This window comes from Lissotriton vulgaris, unplaced genomic scaffold (assembly GCF_964263255.1).
Source record: "Lissotriton vulgaris unplaced genomic scaffold, aLisVul1.2 SCAFFOLD_7913, whole genome shotgun sequence".
NCBI lineage: Eukaryota > Metazoa > Chordata > Amphibia > Caudata > Salamandridae > Lissotriton > Lissotriton vulgaris.
The window spans coordinates 8,315-24,009 of NW_028251230.1; the positions used below are offsets into that span (position 1 = coordinate 8,315).

Consider the following 15,695-nt stretch of genomic DNA (forward strand, 5'->3'; position numbering starts at 1 on the left):
TACCGAATCAGTAAATTTACAGAATCGGTAAAATACCGAATCGGTATATTTACCGATTCGGAATATCCACATGTAGGTGGCACTCCTAAGAGTGCCACAGGCCCTTAAGAATCGGTATTTTACCACCCAATCCTATTGGGTGGTAAAATACCGAATTCAGGTGTGCATGCACATCTGTGCATGCACACCTGTGCAATGTGACACACAGACATGCCCTTAGGTCATGGCAGTCCTAGGACCGCAAGACTCGTAATTAGGACCTTAGTAATTAACTTACATGTGTGGATATCTCCAAATAGAAAAGAACAGGGAGGTGGTGGTGGAGATTTCTAATTGTAGATTTGTGAACTGCATTTTGTAGTAAATAAATAGTACTACTATAGTACCACTTTAGGAACCACAAAATGCAGTTTGTGAATTGGGCCTAGTATGTGTTTAACTTGCAAACTCCAGATAAAACAGGTTTACATTTTTGCTAATAGTTTCAAATTAAAACAAATTGCCTATATTGTTTTAACGTATGTTAATTCAGTCAGTCAGGCAATTCACTTTATTCGGTTTAAAAACAAACCCTAAAAGTATACTATAAAAACATTATTACACAACAAACGAAGAACCATATGTTAATTCATAATGCAATCGAATCTTTCAATAAATCTCGCTAAATCACTTTCCACTTTTTAGTTACCAACTGCAAGTTTTTAAAACTCAAGTACTATTTAAAATATTTAACCATCATAGGGAATAGAGCTTTTGAACAGGACTTGCAATCTAAATGTGGTAATTCTTTAGCATTTTGAGATGTCAGTTCAGCTGAAAGTTTGAGTAGATGTGGATTTCCAGGTGTCAGTGTAAATCATTTCAATAAAAGTCTCCGATTCACATAAAAACACAATAATGGTGTCATGATGTTTTCAATGTTTTAAAGTATGCATTGACTACAGCAAATGTTTTTCTGCCATGCTCAACATGCATGGTGTTTGTGCTTCTGGAGAAGAATCCAGTATTTAATTAGTTCATCAGGCTGGAAGCCATGAGAGGTAACTAGTTGGCTGTACTGACAGCTGGAAAAAGAGACCCGCCAGTGATTAAAGTCAAACTCCTTGGGTGGTGCAACTGGAGCAATCCCTAAGGCAGATAGGCAGGTCCCTACATAGACGTCCTCCAATGGCAGTTGTCTGATGTTTAGTGAGATGTTAACAATCTTCTTCGCCAGATCTCCAGAGAAGACATAACCAGTTCCAGAACAAAACACTGGATAGAGGTCGCCGGGATACAGCTCCGGAGGCATGTACCATTTACTCTCTGTATTTCGATTGGGGGTATAACCCCTCATTAAATACCCTGTGAAGAAATCCTGCCTAGGAGGCATGTCTGGCTTTAAAAGGTGGTGGACTAAATATTCAGTATTGACAAAGACATCACAGTCAGCTTTCATGACATAGGAGGTATGCGGACAGTATGTTGCCACCCATTTCATGCCCATTATGGTCTTAGTAGTCAAGTTCTTGTAGGTGTCTAGATATTCTTGCTGGATGATATCACGATGGTGCCTACTCTCTTCCATGATCGCTTGCTGGAGCTCACTTTCTGGCTGAGCTGCCACGCCCAACAAAAAGATGCGGACAATTTTTATGCCAGGCACCAATTCCTCATTTCCCCATGTTTTTCGAATTGCCTTTCTCTCTTCAATGTAGCCAGGTGCACATGGCACTAGCAGTACCAGAAAAGGACGTTTCTCTTGACATTTGTTGGCTTCATTCACAATGTACTTGAAATAAGGTTCACTTTGGTGCCCAAGGTCTTTGCTGAGGGGGATATTTGGGCTTTTCATCCTCATAATATCCTTAAGCGTTGACAATTTGTGGATTTCAGTCTTCAAGAATGTGCCCTGAAGGTTGGTCTCAATCTTTCCTGACTTAAATTCTTCAACACTATATGATGCTTGGTTTTTGGCCGGCAATGCTCTACCTGAAATATGCTCATAATAGCTGAATAATAGAAATGGGGTGAGCAAACAGATCAGAAGCACAAACCCAGTGAGACAGTGGTGTAGCAGAAATGTTGTCTTCCAGCAGTTCATTGTGATGGACCAAAGACGTCTCATGCAGTAGAGCATGGTGAGATTTTCCACAAAAAGGATGATCCGAGGCTACTCTTCGGAAACACTGCATTTCATCCCCTACAGTCGGTGTTATTCTAGGGAAGCCATCGTCCCTGTGATTATTCCAGGACAATAGTTTTCTGTGGAAAGACTGGGAGAGAGAGAGATATGTAATTAATAACCTCATCATATAGTGTATAAATTGTAATTGTAATGTTTAGTTGAAAATATAAATGTAATGCCGCCGAATGAATGTGTTGCTGACTCTGAAAGCAGGGAACCTTAGTTCCAATTTTCTCATACCCATTTCCCAAAATTGAACAGATTCTGGCAGCCACCTGATGCAATCAATGTGTTTAAGGAGCAAGTCAGTTGCCCACCTCTTACGACCAGCCACCATTTAATCGAACATTAGAATTGTTTACACATATTCGAGAGTCAACCAAAAAGACATATTTAAACAGGGTTACAGTATGGACCGATATAAGCACGACCAAATGATCATCTGCTAGGATGTACTTGTTCGTACCTAAAGAACATGTGCGAAATAGGGTCTAGCTGGAGTCCTACCTGAAATATTGAGATGAAATTAGCTGAATCAATTACACATGTTTTACTATCAGATAATAACGGATATCTGAATGATTTGTTTGTGATGCTGTGCACTACAAATGGCGACCTTTGCTGAGATACTCTTCGATGCCCTGAAGAAGCCTTGTACTGGTGAAACGCTTTGGCTGCGGAATTCTTTGTTTATGCGTGAAACGAAGCACAAATTTAAAAAGCTGCCTTGGAGCCAATGACTGCGACACTGGAGTGGAGAAGGTAAGTACTTTGCTTTTTTAATTTAAAATTGTTTTTTTTGCCCACTGTTAGGCAATGTAAGAAACTCACACTTATTTCAGCCTCAACTCCAGAGCTCTCAATCATGACCTGGTTTCTAACAGTGCCTGAAGGTGGGTCAAAATATTCGCCTGCTCGTCCCATCACTTTCAAATACAAGCAGCCGCCACTGGTCCCTCGCCCAGAAAGTCATCAGCAGCCCTCATAAATACTATGTATTATGCTTCAATGCAAAGTGCAGAGGGGGTTTTCATGAAACTTGTATTCGAGATATACACTTGAATACGAATTCCTATGTGATGACAACCATTAAAGCAATGTAAAATGTGTCATTTCACTTAGATTACATATGTTCTGCATGGAAATAACACAATAATCCGCTTGCCCAATGTCTACTGTTTGCATTGTGTTTCATTTCATTTAGAACTAAGATTTCAAGAAAGGCCAGGTCATGCTCTTTTAGTTGATTGGATTTGCATCAAATGAAAGGCTGTTGGTGCTGGCTCTACCCATTATACTTCCTATGCAGGTTGTATGTCAGCCCAACGCGGGCTATTACCACGCGTGCCATTACAACGCTGTTTTCACAACCCAAGTCGTTATAGTGGAATAGTTTAATTTTCTATTCCAACTCCAGCCCACGTTACAGTAGGGAAGGTGTTGGAATAGAAAATTAAACTATTCCTTGTCCAACAGCGCCCTCAACCTTAGTAATGGCAGCGCGTGGTAATGCCCGCGTTATAAAGGCTGTTCCCCTCCTATGCATGCATTAGCAAAGGGAATGATTCTGTGGAAAGGAAAGCATTTGGTGTATGTCAGAATATATTCTAAATAAAGAACATGCTACAAGATGTTTCACAGCACAAGTACTGACAACCAGAATATAGTGGAGGTAAGTATGGTGCGGATATAAAGTTTTTTATCTCACATCAACACACATTGAGGATATAAATATCATCAGGGTGCATATATATCAAGTTAAGTAATGTAAACCTGCCCTTACCGATTTATAATTACCGCCAAGATACTGTGGTAGGTCAATATTTTGCTTCAGTGTTTTTGTACAGTGACAGTTTAGCAGCTGTGCGAATGCTGCTGCTACGTTGCAGTAAACTTGTGCCAAAATGTTTTTATACTTGTGCATTGTGCACAGGAAAGTATAAACAAGTATTGGCAATGCTAATACTTCTGGTCAATTTTAGGTGGATATTTTCATTGCTGAAATAGCTGTGGGTTGTGTTATATGCATAGACAAAAAGGTGCAAAACCACACATTCAACTAAGCAATTAGTGAAGATTATATCAACATTTCTTGCTGCCGTATTTCCTGCTGATGTCGGTCCAGGGAGGACCGCAACATCGAGTCTGCCCTGCTTTTCACGGCGCCTTGCGAACAGCGTCATTATTCTGCGCCTGGAGGCGCTTAAAATCAGTTGCGGACTCCCGGAGCGCGGGATGCGCGTGGGCGTGCGCGGGCAAAGCCCAGGCCAAGGGCGGGCCTGTCTGTGCCAGTCCGCGACAGGAGGTGACAGGACAGGGCTATCCCCTGACGTTTGGTCCCCGGTAGTCTCTTTGCGTTCATAAGGTTCTATTTTGTTCCCCACTTTGGCCTGACTATCCTGACTGTAAATCGTCAACCCTACGTATCTTCCTCTGGTTAGTTGCTTCAAAACTTTCAAGTCTTTTAAGTCTGCAAAAGCCTGCTTGCTATTTCCTCGCTAGTTATTTGTATTTCGTTTGTAATTTTTGTCTATTGATTTTAATCTTGTTGGTTATAAACCTAGTGCTGTCTTTGCCTAACGTTTTTCTGTACTAAGTGATATGGGGAAAAGGAAAGCAGTGGACTGTTTGGAAGGGGGTTCATTGGAAAAAGGCAAGAAAGTAAAAAGGTCAACCAAACAATTGACGCGTAAAAATAATACCTGCGTCATGAATCACATTGAAAATGTTGTTAGCGATTGCGAGGAGCTTTTATCTGCTCCTCTGGATCTAGACCGTAGTGCTGTAGATGTGCATCATCCCACCCCCCACCCTCTCCATTCTTCCAAATGGCCCCCCATCTATCCCAGAGATGTTCAAAAGATCGCTATTGAAGGGCTCTCCAATGTCAACTAAAGAAGGCATTATGAGTACAGCAACCAATAATTCCAAATCAATAAATACTAAACCAGCTAACTTAAGTCACTCTGAGTCTACAATAGAGTGTACAAATAGATCCCTACCTTGGACCTGAATGAAGTGGAATCTTGTGATTATCAGGGTATAGAAGGAATGGGAGGAGTCACTGCTAAAACTGAAACCTTTACTTGTCCGTGTAAGAACTAATGTACTGACCAGTTTAGCGGCCAGAGAGCAGATCTAAAGACACAGACAAGACAACTTACAGAAACAGTTAGGGTATGATTGATTTGCTTTATACTGGACAGAAAATACACAACTAGCTATTGTAGGTCAGACAGTGGCCCAAGCATCTAAAACTATAGACCTAACAAACGATTGTGCAGATAGATCAACTCCATAGAACAACGAGTATTTAGCGACACACGTTCACACACTGGTCCAACTATTTTCCAGCCTTCTACCTCGAATATACAAGTTAGACAAAGGGGCCCTTGCTCACAACCCATGGAATGTGGCAGAGAACTCTGCGCATTTTCACGATCTGGTCAATGCTCTGGAATATTACCATCTGACAGAGCTATTAACAATGAGAAACTTCTGATTCGCTCCTCAAAATCCCACATTTTCTTGATTAATGTTCCTAAACTTTGCCCAAGTCTAATCAAGGAAGATGGGCAATACTTGATCAATAAATCTACTCAGTGGTTAAGACATGTGCGCAAATGTAGATCCATAATCAGGGAAGGTATATTTTCTGCCAAAAGGCATATATCCATGGGCCCAAAACCTGATTTTGCGTGTCTTACACTTGCAACCACTGACTTTGTAAAGAATTTAGTGGCCTTCGAACTAAGGACATCTCATTTGATTCCAACTAATATCAGGATGAAACTTAAACCCCCAGAGCCATACACAAATTGAAAAACTAGTAATCCAGCCCAAAGATGTAATGAGAATTCTTCCTTACAGAATATAGATTGATGCCTAAGGAACTCTACCCCTTATTACAATCAGTGGCAGAGGTGCATTCCCTGGGGGGGTAGATAAAAACAGCATAGGGTCATCTATCAAATGCAGTAGTATTGGTGGGCATCTCTGATCATCCGGTTCCTGTACCTCAGGCCCAGGATACGGGGCAAGGTACCAAGGAAGACCTATGTAGTGCTACCCACATACAGGAAGCCTTGCAGCTGGCACTTGCCTCCTGGAATATAGTGAGTCTGTCCTCTATGACTACGACACTGGATTGGACTGCTTTTATAGAGACCCAAAATATACTTGTTTTTCAGGAAACATGGTCACTCAATCCAGTCTACCATCATGGTTATTTAAATTATTCAAAGCCAGCTACTGGTGGTCAAAAAGGTAGACCCTCAGGAGAGCTTACCATTTGGGTCAGGCAAAGCTCTTGTTATTCAATTAAGGAAATGTTTATTGACAGCCCAGATATTTTGGCATTACTTCTACGGCCCAAATACCCCTGACAAAGGTATAACTTTACTACTCGTAAATGCCCTTTTTGAATACCGAAAGTCATAAAGTTAGAATTTCATCTCAGTTTCCCTTATGAATCGTGACCTCAGCCCGGAGCTGACTCACCAAGAAAAGTGTAGACAACACAGTGGTGATGTGATGTGAGTTGGCACTTGTATAGCGCGCTACCACTCCAAGGAGCATCTTGGCGCTTAGACTCCTAGTTATCAGTTCGTAGTTTATAACTTTATTCGAATGTTTTAAAAACATCATAAAAGTATACAGTTAAAACATTACATATACATAACAAACAAAATAATTAACAGAGAGAGCTTTGGCATATGGTGTGGGAGTTGCTGCACATAAATTTACGGGAAAACCATACTAAGTCTTGCTCTAATGGATTTCAAAATGAAAGTAGCAGTAAAAAAACATATATCTGGACTTGAAAGTGAGAATAAAAGCCTCATAGCGTTACCTGTAGTATACATGGAGTATTTAAGGAACATAGGCTTAAGATAACAAATACGCTGCGCTTTATACAAAGGACAGAGTAGTAAAAAGTGCGGTGTGCTTTGTTTAGTAAAACCGTCACATGGACAAGGAATAGCTGGGTGAGATTTCATTGTGGGGAAGGCAACCAGGTTATGTACTATACCTAATCTCAATCTTGAGAGAACAAACTGATGAGACTGTCTGTGGATAACATTAAGGTACATGGGTATACCACGACTATCATCTTTCAGTGAGTAATGAAAAGTATGTGTGGAATATTCTCTGGTAGCATTACTTCGTGCATCAGATTTCGCCCCCAGATAATCGTTTTTTAGTTCCTGTTTGCTCAGAGAATTCAAACAGGTGGGGTCATTACATATATCCATGTCAAACAGATCCTTAACAGTTGAGATCACATACTTTAACCATGGGATACTTAAAACTTTATCCAAGAGTAAGCAGTCCTTGATAATGTCTTTGGTAAAGGCGGTTTCCGTCTTGATAAAAATGGATTTCCATACCAACAATGGCCTTAATCCGGTTAGATCGGACAGGTAATCCAGGTCTAGTTCCGAATGGGTTAAAACAGTGGATGCCGAGGAAGGAAGACAAAGCAGCCGTTTGAGGAACTTGTTTTCTACAATTTGCAGGGCCCTAACGTTGCAGTGTCCCCACACCCCCGAACCATACAATGCTATCGAGGTACATCTGTGCTTGTATATAGTCAGCATATCAACAATACGGCGGCTTCCTACTTTAGAGGCAAAGCGGAAGACGCCTAGGGATGCTTTCCCCATTCTGGCTTTGACATTTATCTCCTCTGGGGCCCACGATCCTCTGTCATTAAAAGTAACACCCAAATAACAAAAATTGGTAACAGTCTCAATATGGTTTTCCTTAAAAGAAAAGGGTTTAAAAAGTTTCAGCTTTTTACCACACACCATGACAAAGGTTTTGGAATTATTGATTTTAAGTTTCCTTCTCTGTATAAAATCATAAAACCCGTCCATCAGTTTTTGGAGGCCTATAGGAGTCCTGGAGAGTAGGACAGTATCGTCGGCATAGAGTAATACCGGTATGGGAGTGCCTCCTACTTGGGGGGCATCAGCATGGATTTGCTTTAGTTCTTGCTCAACCGAGTTAATGAAGAGCGAGAAAAGCAACGGGGCCAATACACATCCCTGTCGGATACCAGATCTTACTCTAATCTTTCGTGTGCACTCCCCCGCTGGACCATAGCGAATTTGGGCAGATAAATTAGAATAAAGTGTGGCTAAAAAATGAATAATGTCAGGGGGGGCTCCCATACCCAATAAAGTTGACCATAACAAAGCATGGTCAACCAGATCAAATGCGCTAGAAAGATCCGCGAAACACAAAAATAAAGATCCCGGTTTGGCCTTGGTATATTTCCCTATTAAAAGGTTCAAGTTGATACATTGTTCAATCGTACCAAGGCCCTTTCTAAAGCCATATTGGGATGGGGCAAGAATATGATTATCTAAGGCCCAATCTTCCAAACGTGCTAACAGGACCCTACTCAAGATTTTTAGTGAGGAATCCAGAAGGGAGATAGGGCGGTAGTTCTTAGCCTCTCCTCTATCCCCCTTCTTATAGATTGGGATAATGATGGATTCACCCCAGGTAGAGGGGGCCCTGTTATCCATAGCGGCGTTAAAAGCTATGGTCAATAATGGACTCCAAAGGGCTGGATCGAATTTATATAGGTCGATTGGTACCCCATCTGGGCCCGGAGCCTTTCCCCCTTTACTATTCATTATTGCCATATCCACCTCGTGGATCGTGATTCTCGGGATTTCAACTGGGGTAATATAATTAATATAAGAATTATCATTAGGTTCTCCAGTTGGGTCAAAGATCCCTGTGAAGTGTGACACCCAGCCATCTTCGCTAACTTGGGCGGTAAGAACTGGAAATTCCTCTTTTTGGAGGAATGGGCTATTGATGGTACTCCAAAACAGCTTGCTGTCCCGGAGGGCTGCAGCTTTGCTCAGATCTTCCCAGGCTATTTCTCTTAGTTCTTGTTTCCTGAGTTTTAGCTCATTTTTGTAATTAGCCCTCAGGGATGTGACTGCTTCCCTGTCTCTGGGGGTGGTGGAGAGGGCAAGTTTAAGGGCTTTTAGTGCCCTTGTGCATGCTTGGTTAAACCAACCCTGTGTATCCCGTTTAGTTTGGGCCTTCTTGGTGGTAAGGGTTTGCTTAGTTATGGCACCCAATTTCTCAAAGTTATTTACGGATTGTTCTGGTGGGGCTTCAGTATCAAGGCAACTAAGTATCGTATTTAGGCCAGCTTTCACAACACTACGGTGTAGATTCTCTGATTTTTCCCCACACCACTTGATGCGTGTCCCATTTGGCCTACAAGGGATAATGTCATCAACAACCTTACCGGAAAGTACATTCCTAGAGAGCTCACAGTATATGATCATAGTAAGAGCATTGTGGTCACTCAGACCGAGGTCTAAGATCTGTGGGACCGAACAATGGGGAGCTAACCGGTTGGAGATGAGCAGAAAATCAATGATAGAGGTAGTATTTCTCCCCGTGAAGGTGGGGGCCAAGTTACCCTCATTATCAGGGGCATGTTGGTGAATTGATACATCAGACTTTAGCATCAGGTTGTTAAGGGAAGTACCGTATGGAGAGTGTAGAAAGTGTAGTAGATTCTCCCCGTTGTCCCCATCGTATCCACATGTAGTTGAGTAGGAGAGGGGGCAAGTTCTGATGTTAAAGTCTCCCCCCAAAACAATATCATAGGATATAGCCGATTTGCAGAGAATAGAGTCCATAACAGATTCAAGTTCATCTACAACAGTAGTACTGGAAGGGTCAAAGATGTTATTGTAGTGGTTAATCAATAGTAAATTTCTGTCCCTACCGACCAATATTTCCAGGATTTGCGAATGGGACCCCACTATATGACTTTCCCTTACATGTATAGGGAGGTGTACAGATAATAAGATCAGTAATCCACCTTTGGCCCTCCCCATTACAGATTCTACCGCATTACAGTTGTATGAAACAAAACCATCATAAAAAATATCTTCCACTGACCACGTTTCTTGCAGACATAGAATGTCAAAGTCCATAATGTGCTCCCTCCAACCCAGGGCTGAAGCTTTTTGCCGCCACCCAGCAATGTTCCAACTCGCCATTGAATATCCCTTTGACCTTGGGTCCTGTACTGTATTAGTGTGGATAAATGGGATGGAAGGTGTAGTATGGGCCATATCGGGAGGAATCTGGTCCGGTTCGGTGGAGATAGCTGGGGTAGGAAGGGTGGGAAGGGTTTTCAAGCATTGGGTTGGTAATTTAACCGTAGGTAGGGCTTCAGTGTTAGCTGGAACATGGGTCGGCTCCAGGGAGGAAGAGACGGGGTGTAGTCAGTCGACTCCCTCTAAGCCTTCTAAGCAACCAAAGCGGTTGTAATCCGTAAAGGGATGGAATTGGGGCACGTATTGGGGTTGTCTAGGTGGTCTGGCATCGTATGCTCGTTGCCTGCCCCTCCGTTCCACAACGGTCCAGTCCCCTTTTCTCGGGTGGTGGCGAAGGTTAGTTGGTGGAAAAAAATAAGAAACTGGAAGGGTCTGGATGGTTGAATCGAAGGATCTGTTAAAGCCTGCACATATGTGGGATACTGTACGGGGGTCTCTGAAACTAACGATTAGGCAGTCACCATTGATGTTTTTAGGGGTCTTGCCTATCCAGGGAACCCTCCTGACCATAATAATTTTGTTGTGTAAGTGGGCCGGGAGGGGTCTATTCCAGTTAAGCCATTTGATTACCTTGCTTTTCAGGGTGCTAAAGGTTTCTGACTCCCCTGTTTCTAGTGGTGGTACTCCAGCTAGGATGACAGTAAACCGATTAGACTCTGGTGGAAGATCAGGCCGTCTAGGTCTAGGGGTATTGTGTACCTCATTCGGGGGTCCCTGGTTTCCCTCAGCCATATGGACTGATGAGTTAGATTGACTTGGTTGATGACTCGCCACGTTCTCGGCAGTTGAATTACTGGGCATAGAGGGAGTTGGTAAGCAGGTATTCAGTGGGGGGATATTTAGTTGGTTCGGGTTCGGGTTACGAGGTGCTGGGATCGAAGGAGTTGGAATAGTAGGAGGGATATATTGACACTGGGGGTTACTAAGGGTGGCTAAAATGGAGGCAGTTGTTTTCTCTACGTTGGATATTCTGGAATATAACCTATCCAGTTTAGCCTCTAATGGGGATATAATTGATTTAAGTAAAGCCACGGCCCATTCCATGGATATTTCTCTACCCGGGGGGGAGACATCATGGGGGTTAGTAGTGGTCTGGGGTGGCTCCCCCCGCACCTTGGCTGATTTTACAGACCTTCCCGTTTTAGTTTCTTTCTTGTTATACACTCTTTTCCGTTTCCTAACTGCACCCTCTCTCTCCCCTTGGCTCTTATTTTCAGTAATGCTCACTTCAAAGTGGGATGAAAGGGAAACATTATTGCTTATAGGGACACAGTTAATGTCAGCCACAGTGTCGATTGTGGTAGCCAGGGTAGCCAAGGTGCCAGGGTCTTCTCTAGGCGGGGATGTCACCTCCATAATAGCAGACTGGTCGCTATTTCTATTGGGCGTTTTGGCGTTAGCAAGGGGTCCTATGGATGAGCGTTTAAGAGAAATGAGTTCAGTTGACAAACGCTTTTCCAGGATGACTATCTCCTTGTCTGTGATATTATTGGCCCTTATGAGGAATTTCTCCATACCTCCGGCGGTTGACAGGCTTCCGGTTAACGAGGATTTGATCCTGTTGTCTCTACCAGCCATTGCCCTTAAATAAAGAGACTCGCACAGATTAGAGGGATGGCCCGGTCCGGTCTCTCCGGGTCACGAACGGCCACAAACGGTCCCGCCCTTGTCCCGGGCTTCTCCTGGCGCCCTCCCGCGCGCTCCCGCTAGCGGGTACTGGCTATCCCTTATGTAGATGGTCCGTTGATTTGCAGGCGGGGCGTGGTGGACAGGGAGAGCGGCCAGGTGTTGGTGGGCGGGCGCGGTGTGCAGAGGCTTCTGGTCCTAGTCAAGTCAAGTCAAGTCATAAAATTTATATAGCGCACTACCTACCCAGAGGGTTTCAAGGCGCTTAGGAAGGGGAGGAGGATTATTTGTCAAATATCCACGTTTTAAGCTGCTTTCTGAACGCTAGGTGATTCTGGGTGAGGCGAAGGTAAGCGGGGAGTGAGTTCCATGTTTTGGCAGCCAGGTATGAGAAGGATCTGCCTCCCATGGTGGTCTTGTTGATGCGAGGTACAGTGGCGAAGGCTTGGCTGGAAGAGCGAAGTTGGCGGGAGGGGGTGTAGAAGGACAGTCGAGAGTTGAGGCAATCTGGTCCGATGTCGTAGAGTGATTTGTGTGCGTGGGTAAGCAGACGGAAAGTAAACCTCTTATTGACGGGAAGCCAGTGGAGGTCTTTAAGGTGACCAGAGATGTGTTCATTGCGTGGGATGTCTAATATGAGCCTGGCTGAGGCGTTTTGGATTCGTTGTAGTTTCTTCTGGAGTTTAGCGGTGGTACCTGCGTAGAGGGTGTTTCCGTAGTCCAGTCGGCTCGTGACTAGAGCGTGGGTGACTGTTTTCCTTGTTTCGGAGGGGATCCAGCGAAATGTTTTTCTGAGCATGCGAAGAATGTTAAAGCAGGAGGAGGATACGGCGCTGACTTGTTTGTTCATTGAGAGTGAGGAATCCAGGATGACGCCAAGGTTCCGTGCGTGGTCTGTCGGGATGGGTGCATTTCCGAGGGCTTCCGGCCACCAGGAGTCGTCCCATGCAGAGGGGGATTTACCTAAGATGAGGACTTCTGTTTTGTCTGAGTTCAGTTTCAGACGGCTTTTTTTCATCCATTCGGCGACTTCTTTCATTCCTTCGTGTAGGTTAGTTTTGGCGGTGCTGGGGTCCTTGGTGAGAGATAGGATCAGTTGAGTGTCATCCGCGTAAGAGATGATGTTGAGGTTGTGTTGGCGGGCGATGGCCGCGAGGGGGCTCATGTATACGTTGAAGAGGGTGGGACTGAGTGAGGATCCTTGTGGTACGCCGCAGATGATTTCAGAGGCCTCGGACTTGAATGGTGGGAGGCGGACTCTCTGGGTTCTTCCGGTGAGGAACGAGGTGATCCATTCAAGTGCTTTTCCTTGGATTCCGATGTTTCTGAGGCGTTGTAAAAGGGTGCTGTGGCAGACTGTGTCGAAGGCTGCAGAGGGGTCGAGGAGGATGAGGGCGACTGTGTCTCCATTGTCCAGTAGAGTTCGAATGTCGTCTGTTGCTGCGATGAGGGCGGTCTCAGTGCTGTGTTTGGCTCGGAAGCCAGATTGTGAGGGGTCGAGTGATTTGTTGGCTTCGAGGAAGGCGGCGAGCTGGTTGTTGACAGCTTTCTCGATGACTTTGGCCGGGAATGGAAGAAGCGAGATGGGGCGGTAGTTTTTGAGTTCGGTGGGGTCTGCTGTTGGTTTTTTCAGAAGGGCGGTGAGTTCAGCGTGTTTCCAGTCTTCTGGGAAGGTAGCGGAGTTGAAGGAGCAGTTGATGACGTCTCGGAGGTGCGGAGCTATGACGGAGTCTGCTTTGTTGAAGATGTGGTGAGGGCATGGGTCTGTAGGGGATCCAGAGTGGATGGAATTCATCAGGCGGATGGTGTCCTCAGTGGAGATTGGGTTCCAGGCTATAAGGGTGTTAACGGGGGGAAGATGGTCAGCTGATGGTAGGGTGGGTTGGCTTCCGGGTTGGTTGTCAAAGCTGTTGTGGATGTCAGCAATCTTGTTGTGGAAAAAAGAGGCTAGGGAATCGCAGAGGGTTTGAGAGGGGGTGATGTCGTTGGAGTTGACCGAGGGGTTGGAAAATTCCTTGACGATGTTGAAAAGTTCCTTGCTGTTGTGGGCGTTGTTGTCGAGTCGATCCTTGAATGCTGTTTTCTTGGCTTTTCGGATCAGTTGGTGGTGAGTACGGATGGCGCTTTTGAAGGCGTCCTTGGTGCTGGTGGATGGGTCTTTTTTCCAGGCCTTTTCAAGGGAGCGGCAGAGTTTCTTGGACTTCTTGAGGTCATCGTTGAACCATGAGGCCTTCTTGATGCCAAGTTTGTGTTGACGTTTTTTCAGTGGTGCTAAGGTGTCGGCGGTGTTGGATAACCAAAGGGTGAGGTTGGAGGCGGCTTCGTTGGCGTTAGAAGAGAGGGCGGGGGAGGTTTGAAGGAGCGATGTGGAGATCTGCTCCGTGGTGATTTTGTTCCAGTTTCTTTGTAGAGTTGGTTGGAGGTGGATGATGGGTTTCGGCTTGTTGTAGGTGAAGTGAACGCAGCTGTGGTCAGTCCAGAGGAGATCCGTAGTGTGGCTGAAGGAGACATGGTTGCTGGAGGTGAAGATGGGGTCGAGTGTGTGACCTGCGATGTGGGTGGGGGAAGTGACCAGTTGTTTAAGTCCGAGGTTGGTGAGGTTGTCCAAGAGGGTGGCGGAGTTGCGGTCGTTGGTCTTTTCAAGGTGGAAGTTGAGGTCTCCCAGAAGGATGTAGTCTTTGGAGGGGAGCGCGTGTGGGGTGATGAAGTCTGTGATGTCTTCACTGAATTTTGCGCGGGGTCCTGGTGGTCTGTAGAGGAGGGTGCCTCGGAGTGTGGTTTTGGGGTCGATGTGGATCTGGAAGTGAAGGTGTTCGGAGTTAGCGAGGTTGGCGTCAGAGCTGGTTGAGATGCGGATTGATTTCTTATGGACGATAGCGATTCCTCCTCCTGTATGGTCGGTGCGGTCCTTGCGTGTGATCTTATAGTTATCAGGGATTGCGATGGCGATGTCAGGGGCGGAGGAAGCGTTCATCCATGTTTCCGTTAGGAAGGCGACGTCAGGAGAGATGGTGTCTAGTAGGTTCCAAAGGTCAAGGGCGTGCCTGTGGACCGAGCGGGTGTTGAGAAGGATGAATTCTAGGTGGTTGGGGTCGGGAGTCTGTGTTGTGGTTGTAGCGGAGATGTTGTCGGTGCCGCTGAATTTGCAGGAGTAGCATGAGAAAGGTCCATGGGTGCGTCCAGGAGCGGCTTGGATGCAGTTGGGGGCATGACCGGGGTTGAGGGCTAGGAGGGTGGTGGCATCGTAGGTAACGCGGGGGGGCTGGGCAGCGCGAGGGGCAGGGGGTCTGGCGCTGGGCGCGGTCCAGGCGCGGACGGGCGTAGACGGGCTTACCTTTGGCGCACCTTCGGCGCGGATTGGGCGCGGTCGCTGCGCGTGAACGCTGCACGCGGGAAGAACTGTCATATATGGATGGTGGAGGGGGAGGGGCGAGGGCGTCTCAGCTGGGAGGCGGGGCGGGCACACGAGGACGGCGAGCACAACAAATAAACAAAATGGAGGCGGAGGGGGGGAACAGAGCGGAGCACAACGCGCAAACCACGTAAACAACAGCAGAAACTAAGATCACAGCGCAAATGAGTCCAAAAGCAACTGGGCACAAGCAGGCAATATAAAAATCAACTTTGCAGGCAATAAGCGGAGCGCTGAAGGCTGATGCACTAAACACGTTAAAATACAGTGCAGTCAGAATGAGATACAGCGACAATGATTTTTAGCGCTAGCTGGGCACAGGCAGGCAGGTGAGAAGCAGCTTATGAGGCAATGCAGCGAGAGGCAGCTTGTGAGCTATGCAATG

General features: G+C 45.5%; 1 protein-coding gene across 1 annotated transcript; it reads right to left on the bottom strand.

The window, feature by feature from the left end:
- Positions 1-517: 517 nt before the first annotated feature.
- On the bottom strand, positions 518-2,248 carry LOC147662973 (beta-1,3-galactosyltransferase 2-like). The gene has a single exon (XM_086950741.1). The coding sequence runs from the start codon at positions 2,117-2,119 to the stop codon at positions 965-967; it is 1,155 nt and encodes a 384-aa protein (XP_086806867.1). The 5' UTR covers positions 2,120-2,248; the 3' UTR covers positions 518-964.
- Between the last annotated feature and the right edge of the window lie 13,447 nt (positions 2,249-15,695).

Coding starts and splice junctions, on each gene's coding strand:
- LOC147662973 (XM_086950741.1), bottom strand. CDS start 2,119: ATGCTCTACTGCATGAGACGTCTTTGGTCCATCACAATGAACTGCTGG.